Below are 17,983 nucleotides of genomic sequence, written 5' to 3'. Positions count from 1 at the left end.
GGCAGTGAAATGAGATCTCCCTGACAGTTCAGACTGCCAGCCTCTGGACACTGTTTTCCATTGGGCTTTTATCTTCCTCTGAGCCTATGACAGCTTCTGTCCTTGCTCTGGCCCGCCCTGCCTTCTGTCCAGTATCTCACTAACAGCCACTTCCCCAGGTCATAGAGGAGAACCAAGTGCGGCAGTACGACTCCATCCAAAGACTGCTGAGCGAGAAGAGCCTCTTCCATCAGGCCATAAGCCCCTCGGACCGCCTGAAGCTCCTACCCCATCGGAACTCCAGCAAGCACAAGCCCGGATCCAAAATCACTGCTCTGCAGGAGGAGACCGAAGAAGAGGTGCAAGAAACCAGGCTGTAGAAAGCAGTACCCGTGTTTGCATGGAGCGCTCACACGTGGACTTGTAGGAGAAAACAGTTTATGCCTCAGAAAACAAGGATGAGTAATGCTATTTTTTAAAAGGAGACGTTTCAGTAAGAGGAATTAAGGACGTTCACTTAGGTCTGGATAAGTGGCTTCCCGGCAATGGCCAAATTGTGTGACAGGTACTTCACATCCTTGAAGATTGACCACTTATGTTTGCAGCCAGATTTTCCTGAAAACCTTTTCCTTTCGTTAGTCATTGGAAAGGTGGCTGTACATGTCAGCCAGCTTAATTGTTCCACTTCCTGTTTAGTGAAATTTATTGATTTGTATTATTGGAGAACTATAATCATTCTATTTAGATGCAGTGGTTCTCAACCTTCTGGCCCTTTAAATACAGTTCCTCATGTTGTGACCCAACCATAAAATTATTTTCGTTGCTACTTCATAACTGTAATGTTGCTACTGTTATGAATCATAATGTAAATATCTGATATGCAGGATGGTCTTAGGCAACCCCTGTGAAAGGGTCGTTTGACCGCCAAAGGGGTCGCGACCCACAGGTTGAGAACCGCTGATAGAGAGATGATTAACTTAAAACTTTAGTGGCTTATATTTCTTTTTCTCTAATATCTCCAAGATGTTTAAAAACACAACTATATGTCTGATCAGTATTCAGACTGTCCCATTTCTAAGCAAGTATTAGAATACTGTGAGAGTCACAAGACAGCCTGTCAACATACGTACTGTGTAGTACCTAGGTATCAGTCAGGAGAGAGAACTTCTGGAATCCTTTAAATCAGGGTCAGTACTATTCTACCAAACATTCAAACAATCCAGATAATAAGAATGCATCCCTTACCTGGGAAAAGGCTGTTAGCTCTCTTCATGTGGAAGTTGACATGCCTTTCCACAGCTCTCAGAAAGTAACAAGCCAGTAAGACCTCTGAACTGAAGGATGGCTGGAAAAAGGTTTTAATATAAATTGGTGAGAAAAACACAGGCAGCTAAGCCATGGGGGCTGCAGGTATATGTACCAGAAATCTGAAAATCTGGGCATACATAGGGTGATGTCATGTGTTTTCAGACTACTCTATGCACATCATACTGTATATACTGAGTGGGAGAGATAGTGGGAGACACACTGAAGAAGAATCAATCATGAATTAGTTCTATATGCTTCTGTTTTATAATTTTGTGATGCAAAAGAAATTTTCTCTAGGAAATAGTATTTATTTTAATAATGTTTCAAACTCATATATAAATGACTATATTTTAAGAATGATTATATTATGAATTACATTTGTATAAAAATTATATTTGAAATTTTGACTTGTAATGGCACTAGCTATTTTTATGATATATTATGTTAAACCTGGGGAGGTAGGGGGAGGGTAATGTTGACCAGGGGCTATAAATTACCTTGAAGGTGTGGAGAGAAGCATCAGGGCTCACACAGATGTTGCACACACCTGGGTAATTTCCAGACAACATACAGGTTTCCTCTTAGGTGCAGCTCTAAAGAAAATAGTACCATGAAATCTGACTACTCCTATCAAGGACACACTACTTCCAACTCCAAACTAAAGATTGCATTCTATTTTTTACTGTAAGAATATATCATTTGTCAATAAAATTCACATATTTGTGTGAAACTTAGCTGTTTTCAGAATGTTCATTGATTGCGTGTCATTGATCTCTGACTTCAGTCTCTAAGGATCCTGGAACACAAACCATGAAACTTCCTTTAGATACAGCTTCTGATAAATTTCTTATCTCCATTTCATTTATCTCTTCTTCTGGATAATTCTCTTGTTCTTTCATTTGGAGCTTGTTTCTTTGTCTCCCCATTGTGGCTGCCTGTTTGTGTTTGTGTATTAGGTAGATCTGCTAAGATTCCCAGGCGCTAGTGCCGGATAATGTCAGACACTGTTTGTGACTGGCCCTGGGTACCTGTTGGGAGCTAGCAGCAATGCACAGCTTGTGGCTCCCTCTGCTGGGGCTGTGGGTGCCTTTGGAAAGGACCAAGATGTGCACCAGGGTCTGCTTTTCCTAGCTCCAAGCCCAGAAGGAGATCAGGCAAAACTCAAAGCCTCTAGAGATCCACCTCTGCCCAATACTGTTTGGGCACCTTTCTCAATTCTGGTGCTCTGGGCTTGGGAGCCCAACTTGGGAATTAGACCCCCGAGTTCTCAGTTGGAACCCCCACAGCCGAGGAACTTCTTTGAAAGTCCTTTCAGAACTTCAGCTGCTGTCTATGGGAGCCTGGCCAGCCCTTTCTCGCCTCCACACTTCCTACCAGTCTCTATGTGGTCTCAACTTTCCATCCTTGGTTATTAGGGTTCTCTCTCACCCTTTTTAGTTGATTTTTCAGGGTGATTTCGTCTGTATTGTAACTGCATTTCTAATTTGGTCCTGGGAGAGAGTCCGTGTAGCTTCCACTTACTCTGCCACCATTTTGGAAATCCTCCCTACTTTTACTTTTGATATTTATGTGTTTTTATATCTAAAGTAAGTTTCTTATAGACAACATATAGTTAGGTCTTAGTCTTTGATCCATTCTGACAATCTGTCTTTTAATTGTGTTTAGATCATTGACATTTAAAATAATTATTGATATAGTTTGATTAATACAAAATCTATCATATTTGTTACTGTTTTCTTTTTGTTGCTATTTTGACTGCCACATTTTTGTGTGGCTTTAAATTTTTATGATTCTATTTTCTCTTCTTTTAGCATATTATATACCTTTTTTTTTCACTTTTTAACGTTTTTTAGTGGTTGCTCTAGAGTTTGCAATATACATTAAAACTAATCAAATTCCCTTTAAATAGCACTACATACTGTATGGCTATACCTTATAACAACAACATAATAAGTACCTTATCATAACAAAATATTTCTAATTCTTCCCTCTTATCCCTTGTATCATTGATGTCATTCATTTTATTTATACACTAGTAGCCCTGCACATGAATCCATGCACCAGTCGCTCTCTGCAGGGCCTGGCCGCTCCACACCCACGGCCCAGAGGCCCTCTGCAGCCGAGGTGGAATGCCGCGGTGACGAAGCAAGCCAGGCTGCTCACGCTACCCCCTCTCAGTGCCGCCCCCCTCCCCCCGGGATTGGGGGACTCTGGCGGGGCTGAGAGGACTGGGCGCCGCCTTCTTGTGGCTATGGGCACCTCCATCTTTGTGGCGGAGTGACAGTTAATTTGCATATTACCCTTTTATTCAATAGGAAAAGCATATATATATATATATATATATATATATATAAGCATATATATATAAGATATATATATATAACAACAAACAACAAATAACAACAATCAAACGCATTGTTGTTATTCTTGAATGAGCTGTAACCTATTCGACTAAATAAGTAAAAAAATAAAAGTTTTAATTTACTTTTATGTATTCATTCTTGATGCTCTTCCTTTCTTTATATAGAGCTTTCCAACCTATATCATTTTCCTTCTCTCAGAAGACCTTCTTTTAACATTTCTTGCTAGGTAGATCTTCTGGCAGCAAATTCCCTCCATATCTGCTTGCCTGAGACTGTCTTTATTTCCCCTTCACTTTTGTAGGATAATTTTCACAAGGTACTAAGTTCCAGGTTGGTGGGGTGTTGTTTTCTCCTAGCACTCTAAATATTTCACTCCATTCTCATTGCCTACATGCTTTTTGAAGATTAGTTAGATATAATTCTTATTTTTCTTCCTTGGTAGGTAAGGTGATTTTTCTCCTTTGACTTATTTCTTCATCTCCGCGCCCTCCCCCCCTCCGTCCCACCCCCATTTTATTTGATTTTTTGCAGTTCGAATATGATATGCCTAAGTATAGTTTTTTTATTGTTTTTTGTTGTTTGTTTTTGTTTTTGCATTTATCTTGCTTAGTGTTTTCTGAGCTTCCTGGTTTAGTGTCTGACATTAATTTGGGAAAATCCTCAGTCACTATTGCTTCAAATATTTTTGTGGTTTTTTTCCCCTCTCTTTCTTTTCCTGGGTATTTCCATTATAGGTCTATTACACCTTCTTGTGGATGTCCCACAGTTTTTTGATATTTAGTGGTATTTTTTGTCTTTTATTCTCTTTGCTTTTCAGTTTTGGAGGTTTCTATTATCATATCCTCAAGCTTAGATTTCTTTCCTCAGCTATGTCTGGTCTACTAATGAGGTCATCAAACATAGTCTTCATTTCTGTTACAGTGGTTTGTTTTGGGTTTTCTTTTTTTAATGTGGCAGAGAGCACTATCAACTGCAGTCATAGAGGCAAGCTCTACTGGTGTCAGCGAAAGTCCTGCCATTAATGTAGCACACTTCCGGCACTACCGTGTTGTTTTTTTATCCCTAGCATTTCTTTTTGAGTCTTCATTAGAATTTCTATCTCTCTGCTTATATTATCCAGCTGTTTTTGTATCTTGTCTACTTCTTCCAATAGAGTCATTAACATATTAATTATCGTTGTTATGCATTCCCACTCTGGTAATTCCAACACCCCTGGCATATTTGAGTCTGCTTCTGATGTTTGTTTAGTTTCTTCAAACTGTGTTTTTTGCTTTTTCTGTATGTCTTATAATTTCCTGTTAATGGACTGGGAAAAGGGCCTTTGGTTACATAACAGTAATGTGTGTGTGTGTGTGTGTGTGTGTGTGTGTGTGTGTGTGTGTGAGAGAGAAAGGGGAGGAGGTGGTAGCAAGCTTCTACAGTTTTGTGTTAGGTCTCAGTCTGTTGGTGAGCCTGTGTTTCTGTGAATTCACCAGTGCTTCTCAGCTTCTTCCTTTCTCTTAGGTGGGACAGGACGGCTCGAGGTGGCTGGGGTTGGGTATTTCCCTCTCCTCAGTTACACTAGGCTCTGTAAAATAGTCTCTCCTGAGGATGGGCCTTGGTGCCCTGAGGCATATATCAGAATGATAGGTTTTCCCTCCTCCTGCTGAAACTCTGAGGATGGTTTCACTGATCTTTACTGTGTGCACCTGTTACAGCTCCTGAAGGTAAAAGTACGGATCTCCCTCCCCTGATGACTTGTTACCTTGGAGTTTTCCTCTCTCAGGCTTGTCGACATGGAGCCTCTAGCAATTCATTACAGTTCAGGTTTTCCCAACCCGGCACTGGCTCCCAAGGAGATTCTTGCTTGGTAGTTTCTACTCAGGTAAGTTGTGATTCTCTGTATCTGCCTGCCTGTCTGACTCTTCAGTTTGAGGGGTACCAGTTTGCCCTGTGACCCTATTTCTCTGACAGATCAAAGAAGAGTTGCTGATTTTTTTTCCCCCAAGTTTGCTCATTGTTCAATTGGAATGGAGCCTTCTAAGCTCCTTACATGCCAGATAAGAAACCGGCAGTCTTTCAAGTTCATTTTGAGTAAAAAAAGAAGGTGGAAGGAGTCAAATGCAAACAAAATGTGACAAAAGAACCCCTAGTTCCAAAAGCCCACTTTAAACAGAAAAACACGGAAATAAGGAGGGAAAGTCAGTGTTGGTGACCCAAGCTGTATTGCTAACACTTAGCTTTTCTTCACATCAACTCTTCCCTCTTCTTTTCCAATTTAAAAAATAAGCTGTTTTCCTAAAGGCTTCCTGTTTTTGTCTATTTGGTTTTTTATATGCAAGTCATAAGTTTCAGGGGTTACTTGTCTCAGTCTATGCCCACTCCCACCCAACACAGTTCTTCATTGATCTCTCAGACCTTTCACCTTGTTCTTCCTTATTATGAGAAAAAAAAAAAAGCTAAAGCTTAAAATAAGTACATTTCCTTCCAGTAAGCAGGGACCTTCCAGGATTGGGAAATTGCTGTGAGTTAGAGTGAAAAGCTAATAAAACCCCCAGTGTAAATATTTTAGCAGTTTGCCAAAGAAAGAACCTCAAATACTAGCGGGAAAACAATTTAGAATGAGGTTTAAATTGCTCAATATAAAAACCTGTTTGACCTGTTAAAACAGGTGTGGAGAATCACAATTCCCTATTAAAAGATAGAATGAGAAAAACCTATAAATTCAAGACAAATACATCGAAGCATGAGAACTCCCAATCAGTAGGTTGGGAATTATAAACTGCTCCCAGTGTGGGGGAGAAATCTTGGCAGAAGTTTAGGGTTATTGCTTAATTTATTAAAGTAGGAATCCTCACTTGCTTTTTAATATTTTCTCTAGTTGTAAAATGATGTCGTGCATTTGTTTAAATGAATATGCTAATGCTAGTCTTTAATATCCTGTAGCAAAATGAATTAATGAAATAATAATGGTAAATTGTTATTTGGATAACAAATTCAGACAATTTACAATATATCTTCCATTCCTTGAAGTACAAATATATACAGAAAATACAAATTGACCTTCCAGAACTCCCTTTCTGGAGCTTTTGTTTTATTAAGATAACTACTTTTCTGAAAGAACACATTTGCCAACCACAGAAATGAATACAGAAACTCACACACCAACTTAAATGAATTGCCAATACATGTTCTCCTTCAGCCATTGTGAATATTGGAAAAGTAAGTGCGAATAGTTTGGGGCTATAAACACCTCATTGCCTATGTTCTTTCCCATTCACCTTTGATACTGACAGAATAGAAGGAATGATCTTTAATTGTTAGCAACGACAGGTGTATTGACAAATGGAACTACTAGTAAAACTGAATTGTATTTTTTAAAAAATATATCTTATTGATTTTTTACAGAGAGGAAGGGAGAGGGATAGTTAGAAACATCAATGAGAGAGAAACATTGATCAGCTGCCTCCTGCACACCCCCTACTGGGGATATGCCCACAACCAAGGTACATGCCCTTGACCGGAATCGAACCCGGGACCCCTCAGTCCACAGGCCCATGCTCTATCCACTGAGCAAAACCGGTTAGGGCTGAATTATATTTTGATTGACCAACACAAAGGCTTAAAAAATACTGAAATCTACATTGTAATGAACACCTATGAAATTAATGTTGTAATTTATCAAAGATTGTAATATAAAGAAATAAGCTCTCTCTATTTTATTAAAAAGAAAAAGATCATTACTGAGAGTGGAATGGTGGTTACCAGGGACTTGGGATTAGGGAAAATGAGAAGGTATCAGTCAAAGGGCACAGACTTCCAGTTGTAAGGGAATACATTTGGGGGATCTAATGTAGTGCAGTGATTATAGTCAGTGCTGTGTTATTATATACCTGAAAGTCATGAAGAGGGTGACTGTTATGTTCTCACCACAAAAAAACCCACGATTGTAATTATGTGATGTGACGGAGGTGAGGTGTTAGTTAATGCTCCTTTGGGAGTCATTTTGCAATAAATAAGTGCATTTAATCAACATGTTATACAGCTTGAACTTACGCAGTGTAGTATGTCAATTATATCTCAACAAAGCTGAAGAATAAATTAAACAAAGAGCAAAAAAAGAGTAAATATATTTGGCCACAGTTGATTGCTTGACCATCATTTTTGGTCAGCGTTCTTTAATAAAAACCAGACTATTTTCGAATCAACCATCTCTCTTCCCCTTCTGCTCCTTCTCCGGTGGCAGGTACCTGTGCCCCCAGGGAGATATTGTAGTTTTTGATGGTGAACTGGGAGAAGAGAGAACCCCACTTTTTTGGCCCCTGCGCCTTAGAACCGAGCAAGGGGAGGGAATAGGGAGTAGGTTGTGGCTAATGTGCTTTATAACCCCTTTAAAAGCTAAAGGACTTTTGCTGTTCTTACTAAGATGTACTATATTTTCCTGAATGAATGTTTCTTCATTGCTCTATGCTATTAGGACAATTTCCCGAGAGTTTAAATGGTTGTTTGATCATTTTTACTGGTAATGGTTGTTTAATTGGGAGCAGGTCCACAGAGTGCCTTACTTTGCTGTCCTGGAAGCTGTCCTCCAATTTAACACGAATTCCTGTGGTTTTCAGTTTTTCTGTTCTTTCACCTGCAGGGTGACTCACCTCCTGAGTGACACATTGAGTCAACTCCCCCCCCCCCCCCCCCCACTGACTATGAGCCAGGTGATTTTTTTATTTATAAATCTCGTTTTGTTCCTTATACAATCCCTGTGAAGGAAGTTCTAAGAACCATGAGGCTCAGAGAAGTTACAGATCTGTCCAGAAATCACATCTGACTCCTGGATTTTGAGCCATTGACTCATTACCTGACGGTTTCCCTCCGAGAGTGAGAACCACTTCCTTGCTGCGCTTTCCTTTTTAGAGAGCCAACCAGCCCTGCTCTACTCTCCCACAGTCTCAAACTGCAGAAAGTCTCCTGAGAAAAGCAGACTGCGTCAGGATAGAGCTGATGCAGTGCCCAGATTCAGGGGCAGCCTTTGCTAATGTCCGAGTGATTCTGCCTAACACAGCCCAAAGCCTGTAAAGGTGTGATAACGAAAGGCTTGGGTTGACCTGGACCAGAAGTTTCTCGGTTTGTTTAGTGGGATGTCATAAACTACCACAGGACTTACCCGAGTCTTTAATATGCCAAGGTGCATTTTTTGACTAAGAGTAGACTATCACATGCGATGTTTCTCAGATTATTGGGCCACACAATCCATCCTACATGCCCTTGTGCCACCTACATCCTGTCTTGCAGAAGGTTGGCGTAAAACATTTTATTCCACAAGGAAAGGGCATTGGAAATCCTTACCATTGGCTGGAAAACATTTGGATATCTACATCGTTTCCACCTGCCATCCGAGCAGTGGTTCTCGACCTTCCTAATGCCGCAACCCTTTAATACAGTTCCACATGTTGTGGTGACCCCCAATTTCATTGTTACAAACTGAACATAATTAAAAGCAAAACAATATGTAATTATATATGTGTTTTCCGATGGTCTTAGGCTACCCCTGTGAAAGGGTCGTTCGACCCCCAAAGGGGTCGCGACTCACAGGTTGAGAACCGCTGCTTTAGGGTGTGCTTATGGAAAACAGTACCTACTGAGAGGATTTGGAGATTAAAAAAAAAAAAGGGCAGTTAGGTTAGGGTCTACAGGTCTACAGGAAAGGAATGCCTACATGACTGACGGAGCCAGTTTCAAATCCCCAGATTGTTTATTTCACAACCACAGAAATAGCAGAAGGTTACAGGAAGGGGGGAGGAGGGGATTGGTGAGCTTTGAAACTTTAAAACTGATATTAAATAGACAAGAGAGAAACTGGCCAATTCAGAAGAAAACACACGAAGGGACAGGAAATGAGGAAGGGTCCAATTAGAAAGTAGTATGTGCAAACAGAAGCTGCCAGCATTTATAAACCCACAAAGAGACTCACTGAAGGGGGTTTTCCCATTTTGGAGACCCCTCCCCAGGCGGGGGTTGTATGGGCCTGCAATAAACTTTCACACTTTTGCTTAAAGTGCTTTTGTCCACGAATTTTACTCTTCAAACTTCATAGGACAAGAACCTGCAACAAAATACCACGTGCGGGCGCACACATACAGTGCATTGAAACTTCGTGGCCCATGCGTAAAAATCAGTATTTTGTGGAAGAGCCACACTCAAGGGGCCAAAGAGCCGCATGTGGCTCGCGAGCCGCAGTTTGCCCAGCCGCAGTTTGCCGACCACTGATCTAAGGAATGCTGGCTGTTTGCTGTTCTTGGTTATTAGAAATTAAGGCTTCTCAGAGCTAAGCATTCTAACTAATTGAAAAGAAATTACATGGCTTTGGTGTAATAGAAGGCATAAGGCATGGAGATGCATTTTGAAGGAAGTAGAACGTGATTTCTAAAGCTAGCTATTTGTGAAAATTATGAAAAGTTTAAAAGTTGTAAAAAGGGTCATAAAGTTACAGGGAAGTTAAAGCAAAGGCCAAACCACGTGGACAATTTATAGCCAGCTTGTAACTAACAAGCCATTATCTTCCCTAGCCAAGAACACAGGGCAGATAGTAAATGCCTCCCTAATAAGGAATGCAGGGAAGGGAGGGAGGAGTGGGGAGGAAAAAGGGGGCCCTTTGACTTCCTAAGCTGGTGGGACCTTGGGAGTCAGTGATGGCTAAACCCCAGGTGGTGGTTGCTCCCATATGAATGTCCAAACTGTCTGTGAGGACCCCTGGATTTTACCCTTCAGGTTATTCTAATTATACAGAATTCTATGAGGAGGATGTTATGAGGATTATCCCACTTTATCAGAATATGTTCAGGATTTTTTTTAAAATTGTTTTATTGTTTAAAGTATTACAAAGAGTATTACATATGTCTCCTTTTTTTCCCCTGCCCTTGACAATCCCCTGGCTTCCCCTACCCCCCAGTGTCTTATGTCCATTGGTTAGGCTTATATGCATGCATACAAGTCCTTTGGTTGATCTCTTACCCTCCTCTCCTGTCCCCCAACCCTCCCCCGCCTTCCCGCTGTAGTTTGACAGTCTGTTCGAGGCTGCTCTGCCTCTGTATCTATTTTTGTTCATAAGTTTATAATGGTATTTATTATCCATAAATGAGTGAGATCATGTGGTATTTTTCCTTCATTGACTGGCTTATTTCACTCAACATAATGCTCTCCAGTTCCATCCATGCTGTTGCAAATGGTAAGAATTCCTTCTTTTTTACCACAATATAGTATTCCATCGTGTAGATGTACCACAGTTTTCTAATCCATTCATCTACTGATGGGCACTTAGGCTGTTTCCAGATCTTAGCTATGGTGAATTGTGCTGCTATGAACATAGGGGTGCATATATCCTTTCTGATTGGTGTTTCTCTTTTCTTGGGATATATTCCTAGAAGTGGGATCACGGGGTCAAATGGGAGTTGCATTTTTAGTTTTTTGAGGAAACTCCATACTGTCTTCCATAGTGGCTGCACCAGTCTGCATTCCCACCAGCAGTGCACAAGTGTTCCTTTTTCTCCACATCCTCTCCAGCACTTGTCCGTTTGTGGATTTGTTGATGATAGCCAGTCTGACAGGTGTGAGATGGTACCTCACTGTTGTTTTGATTTGCATTTCTCGGATGATTAGTGACCCTGAGCATGTTTTCATATGTCTCTTGGCTCTCTTTTGAAAAGTGTCTATTTAGGTCCTTTGCCCATTTTTTGATTGGATTGTTTATCTTCCTTATGTTAAGTTGTAGGAGTTCCCTATAAATTTTGGAGATTAAACCCTTATCGGTGATAACATTGGCAAATATGTTCTCCCATGCAGTGGTCTTTCTTGTTGTTTTGTTGATGGTCTCTTTTGCTGTTCAGAAGCTTTTTATTTTGATGTAGTCCCATTTGTTTATTTTCTCTTTAATTTCCAATGCCCTAGGGGCTGTATCGGTGAAGAAATTGCTTTGGCATATGTCTGAGATTTTGTTGCCTTTGGATTCTTCTAGTATTTTTATGGTTTCCCGTCATACATTTAAGTCCTTTATCCATTTTGAGTTTATTTTTGTGTACCATGTAATTTTGTGGTCTAGTTTCATTTTTTTGCATGTATCTGTCCAATTTTCCCAACACCATTTATTGAAGAGACTATCTTGACTCCATTGTATGTTCTTGCCTCCTTTGTCAAATAGTAATTGAGCATATTGGTTCAGGTTTATTTCTGGGCTCTCTATGCTATTCCATTGATCTATATGTCTGTTCTTGTGCCAGTACCAGGCAGTTTTGAGAACAGTGGCTTTGTAATACAGCTTAATATCTGGTATTGAGATCCCACCTACTTTGTTCTTTCTCAGGATCACTGCAGCTATTTGGGGTCTTTTTTTTATTCCAGATAAATTTTTGGAGAGTTCGTTCTAGGTCTATGAAATATGCCATTGGTATTTTAATGGGAAGTGCGTTGAATTTATAGATTGCTTTGGGTAGTATGGACATTTTAATGATGTTGATTCTACCAATCCAAGAACATGGTATGTTCTTCCATCTGTTTATGTCTTCCTCTATCTCTTTTTTCAACGTCCTGTAGTTTTCATGTTCAAGATTTTTTTGAATCATCTTACAGAGCAGTCTGGCAGTTTTGAAACTGTAATTGAACAGTTTGCAGAGACCCGAACAGCTGAGTTACAACAGCCGATGCTATGTAAGAATTTGTGGAACTAATCTATCCACAGGCCACGTCCATTCCAAATTTCTCCTACCTGGGAGCATGCCTGTGCCATCATCTGACAATTAGCTCGCAGGATGGCAACTTCTGCCCATTGCTACTTCAAAGATATAGGACTGATATGAAGTTAGAGATCAAGCTGTATCTTAACCTGGAGAGCAAAGGAACCAAAGGACAGAAACAAGAGCAGATGTTCTTCAGGTTGGTCTAACTTTGGAGGCCATGAAAAAGAGATGGGGACTGAAATGGTATAGGGAAGGGAATTCTGAGAGAATAGTGTTCAAATCAAGTTCAAAGGGTATCAAGAAGAAACACATTGTAACTTAGTCAAATGTTGTATGTCAATTAAGATGAGGAAGGAGAATTGGCCACTGGTTTAGCCTTACAAATGCCATTGGTGGCTTCTATAAGAGCATTTTAGTGGGATTCAAGAAATTAGAATGAGACATTACAGACAGGGAGTATAGACATTTATGAATTTTGCTTGAAGTAAAGGAGATAAATGGGTAGTAAGTGGATGGGAAAGTGAAGTTGTTTTTTGTTTATTTTTGGGATGAGAGAAATAACATTCCATTGGTGTGTTGGATGTGGGGATAATTAACTAAGAAGAAGGGGAAGTTGGTAGAGCTGAGGGGGAGTTGAGAGTAGTCTCAAATACCTTGAACAGGTGAGAGGGAAGGAATCTCTCTGGGGCACAAGAGAAGGGATCACATTTAGTCAGAAGAATGAGCATTATTCATAGAAGAGGAGAGAAAGGTTAATAAATGTGGGGGTGAGAAATGATAAACTTTTTTTATGACTCAACTTTTATCAATTAAATAGGAAGAATGTTGTAAATTGAGCATGAGAATGGCAAAGGAAATATTGGGGATTTAAGGAGAAGTAAGTGTGAATTGTCTTAAAAGATAATTTCCCCAATTTTTTGAAGCCATGCCACATTAAAAAAGAATATTTGAGTGGCATGCTTGGATGGCATTTGGAGCCCTGGACAAATGTTTTTTTGCCACGAATGCTGCCTACATGCCCAGATAGCTAAAGAAAGTAATATCTTCTAGTATTCTAGTTCTATTTGGCACATATGAGAATGAATGGGCAAAGAAAATTTAAAAATATAGCCAGGTAGCAGGAAAGGATCCATGTGCATTGGAGTCCATGAATTTGAGGAGAGACTAGTCAGAATGGTTGTGTGTTTTTAGCCATCTTCAGGTACACAGGTATAGCCTTATAGGTGACTAGAGTAGGTGGAGAACTGGATTTAGCAAGTACAACAGAAGAGAAGGGAGATAGGGGGTTGAGGAGAGATACAAAGGAATGGCTGTAATTATGCACCAGATAATAGAAACTAGGTGATGAGAGAAATTAGGACACAGAATGGGTGAGGAATATTGAAAAGGTAGGTGGTTTAATGGACTATGAATATTGTGGGGTCTCAATGTTTTTGGAGTTGGAAAGAGATGATCAGACAACAGAATGATTGAGGTTGAGGTCATGAGGGGATGCAGGTATTATGGGTAATGATAAAGCCAGGGTACTGCATGGGAATGGGTAGCTGAGGTAAGGTAGAGGAAAGAGGTCGGTGAATTCAGAGGTCAAGGAATTATTTACATTGATATTAAAATCACTGAGAATGATACCAGAGGAGGATAACAGTGAATCTGAAGATAAAGTCTTCAATAAATGAGGGATAGTAATCCCAAAGAATATACATGACTAGAAGAAGAAGGACTAGTGCAGTCAGGTGGCAGAGTATAATGTCAGGGCTGAAAAAGAAGAACATTTGTGAAGGAGAGAGGAACAACATGTATATGGGGACAGTAAGAGTCAAGGCGAACATCTTCCTCCACCTCCAAGTCTGGTGGTATAAGATACGTGGGAAAGAAAGCAGGCTACTTAGATGGCCCCAGGAAGACCAGTTATCTCAGAGGGAGCCATGTTTTCATTAGCATAATGTGGTGAAGAAAACAGTTGGCCAAGTGTTTAAAGATGCAGGAGATTCCACTGAGAGGGCATGATTCCAGAGGACATCCTAGGAGGATTTGAGGGAATGTGGGCAACCTGAGCGATGGGATCAGATTGGGGGAATATGTAGAATCCTGGGGGATGAGTTTAGGTGATGACCTAGGTTAAAAGCTATGAGCCTCTCGTTACTCTTGCTGCTGCTTTAATGGTTACTGGTGAGCAAACAACTCCAGGTAGTTCAGAGTTTTGTGCCTAAGCAATTACATGTTATCTAATATCACTTTTCAGAGAACATTTTTTTTAAGACAGAAAATATGCTCTCCATAATCTAGCTGAGAAAACTGCTTGGCCTTCCCTTGGTCCTTACTTTAAAATGTCCTCAAAACTATGAATCCCAGACATGAAAAATTAGAGATCTTGTCTAACCCTTGCCTTGAGGAATTCATCCTAGAAAAACGATTATCCATTTTCTTTAAGATTCTCTTTTTAAAGCCTTTTTATTCACTCTAATTTGATCATTGATCCAAATCATAAGCAGCCCTCATCTCATCTTATTCTTACATATCAGGGTATAAGCCTTTGCTGTGGGTGTTACGGGGTGTGTGCCAGTGAATACGAACACCAGTGTGTGTGCTGGATGGTGAGAGTCGTGGTGTCCTTGATGCTCTTTAGACCTGACCTTTATGGATCTCATGGTATTTCTATTTCCTGTGACCTATGACTTTGGTTCTAACTCATCTTGTGTTTTTCTTTCAAAAAACACTGCATTGGAGGACAGGTAGAAATTCTTAGAGTCCGTCCAAGTTCTAATTGAGATGCAATCCCCATCCTCACAGCCTTTTATTGAGCAATCTTTGTTGGCACTTGTTTTCCAAATTTCCAGATAACTCATTTCAGAGTTCAACTACCCAGAAACTACCTACTTCCATACCAACAGTAAGAGGCAAATAAGAGGTGTCTGCAGTAAAGACAATCAGTATCTAGGCTGAGAGCTGGCATGTAGGTGATGCCACCTTTGTTGTGAAGCTACAGGAAGAGAAAGGCCAGCCTTCCAGCAGGCATGCGAGTAATATCCTACCTCACATCTAGGCAGTTGTACTGCTAAGGCTTTTCAAAGTCGCAATAAGGAGTTCTATGCACATTACATTCAGTGATGGAATTTTATTGTCAGAATCTTTGAGAACTTGGGGTAGGATGGAGAATTTCCTCATCAGCTGCATAATTCTCCCTGGTCCCAGGGCTTCAGCGCTGAAATGATCAATATCAGCAAAATTACTGAATAATCAAAGCACAGAGAAGTCCTGTGCCTTCCAAAGGGAAGTGTTTGAGTCAACTTTTGGCTTCTCTCTGTGGGGCTCCCCAACTAGAAATGGTTCCCAGCAATTCACCTCTTTCCTGGACATCTTCTCTAAGCATCAGGGATTTTTAACCTGAGGCTTTGGGGATTCCTGGACCGCCTAGAAATTATTTGCCTGAATTAGCTGCCTGTGCAGCTCCTTGCTGACCATAAGGGCATTTTCTGACCCATGTCTCTGTGTAGAGAGAAAGTTTTAACTATCCCCAAGAGGGTTTTCAGTATTTCTAGTGTTGACTCAGACCCAATAGACAGCAGTATGAAAGCAAAGGGACAGCAAATCAAAGAAAGCGTCCAAATGCAATTATTCAATCACAAAGATGAGAGGGGTGACATGAACTTGTGTTGCTTTTTTAATCAGTTATGTTAAGTCAAATCCCCTTACCTCTTAACGCAATCATTCACTTTCATAGCCAGGGGTCTGCCTGGTCAGTGAGTTAGAGAAAATGGAAGGGAGATGTGGGTGCTGGTGGCTTTGGAGCAATGTCATATGTGCCCCACATATGCAACCTGATGTCATTCATTCTGCATGTGGATTAGTCAGCAGCACATACTGAGGGTAACTGAAGTCAGAAAACACAGTTTATGTCATCAGTCTTTCAGTGCAGTGGCAGTGAAGGGTTTAGAGCAGGGGTGGGCAAACTTTTTGACTCGAGGCCCACAATGGGTTCTTAAACTGGACTGGAGGGCCGGAACAAAAGCATGGATGGAGTGTTTGTGTGAACTAATATAAATTCAAAGTAAACATCATTACATAAAAAGGTAGGTCTTTTTTTTTTTTTTTTTTTAGTTTTATTCATTTCAAACGGGCCGGATCCGGCCCGCGGGCCGTAGTTTGCCCACGGCTGGTTTAGAGAGTTGATACATGCATATATCTAAGGGCCTTACTATTTTTTAAGATAAATTTGCTGGGAACAGAGATGATCACTGTTCTAGTCAACTCCATTGCTATCAAGGATCATTTCTACTTTTTGTCAACCTTTCTAGTGAATATTAATGTAATTTGTAAGAAAAACTTTTTTCTTTTTGCTGGAGAACTTGGTTAATCAGGTTATTTATTGGCAAAGGAGAAGAGGGCACAGGTGAGATGCCTCTGGAAGCATTTGAAACTAGACGTGTCAGAGCTTCTGCCCAACACATTAGCAATCCCCATGTCCGTGTGCCCAGCTCCTGTGGGAAGGCCTAGGTCAGGAAGCAGAGAGCTGCTTGTCCTAGCCAGGTCCCCCGACTCTAACAGTCCCCACGACCAGCTCAGAAAGGTCAAAGCATGTAGCTAGCGGGTTTTAAAGGAATCCTAGCAGTTCCAATGTCATGTAAGGTGGGCAGAGCCCATGTGTGGCGTCTCAAACATCCCAGAAATATCAGAGAGAACTGCATAGTTATACAAAGAAAATGAAAGAGCCGGCAAGAAAGAGAAATGTTTGTGATGCGCTGTAAACATCCAATTTTCAACATGACCCAGAATTTCAGCCCCAGAAGCCGGTGGACAGACCTACCGCCTGACCTCCATCCCCAGCGAGACACAGGCACTGATGGGTGCCAGCTCCTCCAAGACCCCGTGGGTGGGAGGAACAAGACAAAATTTCTACCTCCCTTTCAAGGACTTAACAGATCAACCCAAAATGCAGCAACACTTTTAGGCATTTCTAAAAGGTTGGGAAGTCTATCCACACTGGGAAATAGATGCAAAGGGCTCTCGCCTGGAAAATACAAATGAAGAAGACTTGACTGTTCCAGGTCAGGGGAGGTCAGGAGAGGTCAGCTGAGGCCATTAGAGCCCAGGTGAGGCCAGAAGAGGTCAGGCCAGGCCAGGGGAGCTCGGCTGGGAAGGAGGCGCAGCCTTGGGGTGGGCATCCAGGAAGTAGTAAACATAGGGAGGCCACCTCTGTCAAAGGCTGCCCAAGGCTGTGAGAAGCCACCAGCCAATCACACCTTGCATGACTCTCTGACCCGAGGACCAAGGCCCAGTGCAATATGGGTGACCAGCAGACACCCAGAGCTGGGGCCACAGCACAGCGACCACTTCCTACCAGCGAGGCCCAGGCTCCATTAAGACTGTTTATGTAGCACCAAGAACGCTGTCCTCTAAATGATCTTCGGTGCGTAAAGGGTCGGCCAGGAGCATCCTGCCTCGGGCCTGTGTGGCACTAGGAAAACCCGGGCCAAGGCTCCATAGGGACTCCCGCCTGGCCAGCACGCCTCCTCCTAGTGGGGGATGCCCGGCCTGGACAGCTGGTCCGGCTCGCATCCCCCACCCGAGAGGCAAAGAAAGAATTCACTCCCAGATCTCTCTAGAAAATTGTCAAAAGCTGGTTTCTTC

General features: G+C 41.3%; 1 protein-coding gene across 4 annotated transcripts in view; it reads left to right on the top strand.

The window, feature by feature from the left end:
- The window catches only part of CFTR (CF transmembrane conductance regulator), a 208,143-nt gene extending 206,122 nt beyond the window's left edge, over window positions 1-2,021 (top strand). For 3 of the 4 annotated variants that reach the window (XM_036328867.1, XM_036328868.1, XM_036328869.1), the window contains one exon: window positions 159-359. In XM_036328867.1, coding sequence (XP_036184760.1) covers window positions 159-359 — 201 coding nt within the window. Of the gene's footprint in view, window positions 1-158 lie in introns of all 4 variants that reach the window. The other variant, XM_036328866.1, reaches the window with a different exon arrangement.
- Window positions 2,022-17,983: the final 15,962 nt, after the last annotated feature.

This window comes from Myotis myotis, unplaced genomic scaffold (assembly GCF_014108235.1).
Source record: "Myotis myotis isolate mMyoMyo1 unplaced genomic scaffold, mMyoMyo1.p scaffold_m19_p_11, whole genome shotgun sequence".
Lineage (NCBI taxonomy): Eukaryota > Metazoa > Chordata > Mammalia > Chiroptera > Vespertilionidae > Myotis > Myotis myotis.
The sequence above is the reverse complement of the archived record's forward strand: the minus strand, read 5'-3'. Positions and strand labels throughout refer to the sequence as shown.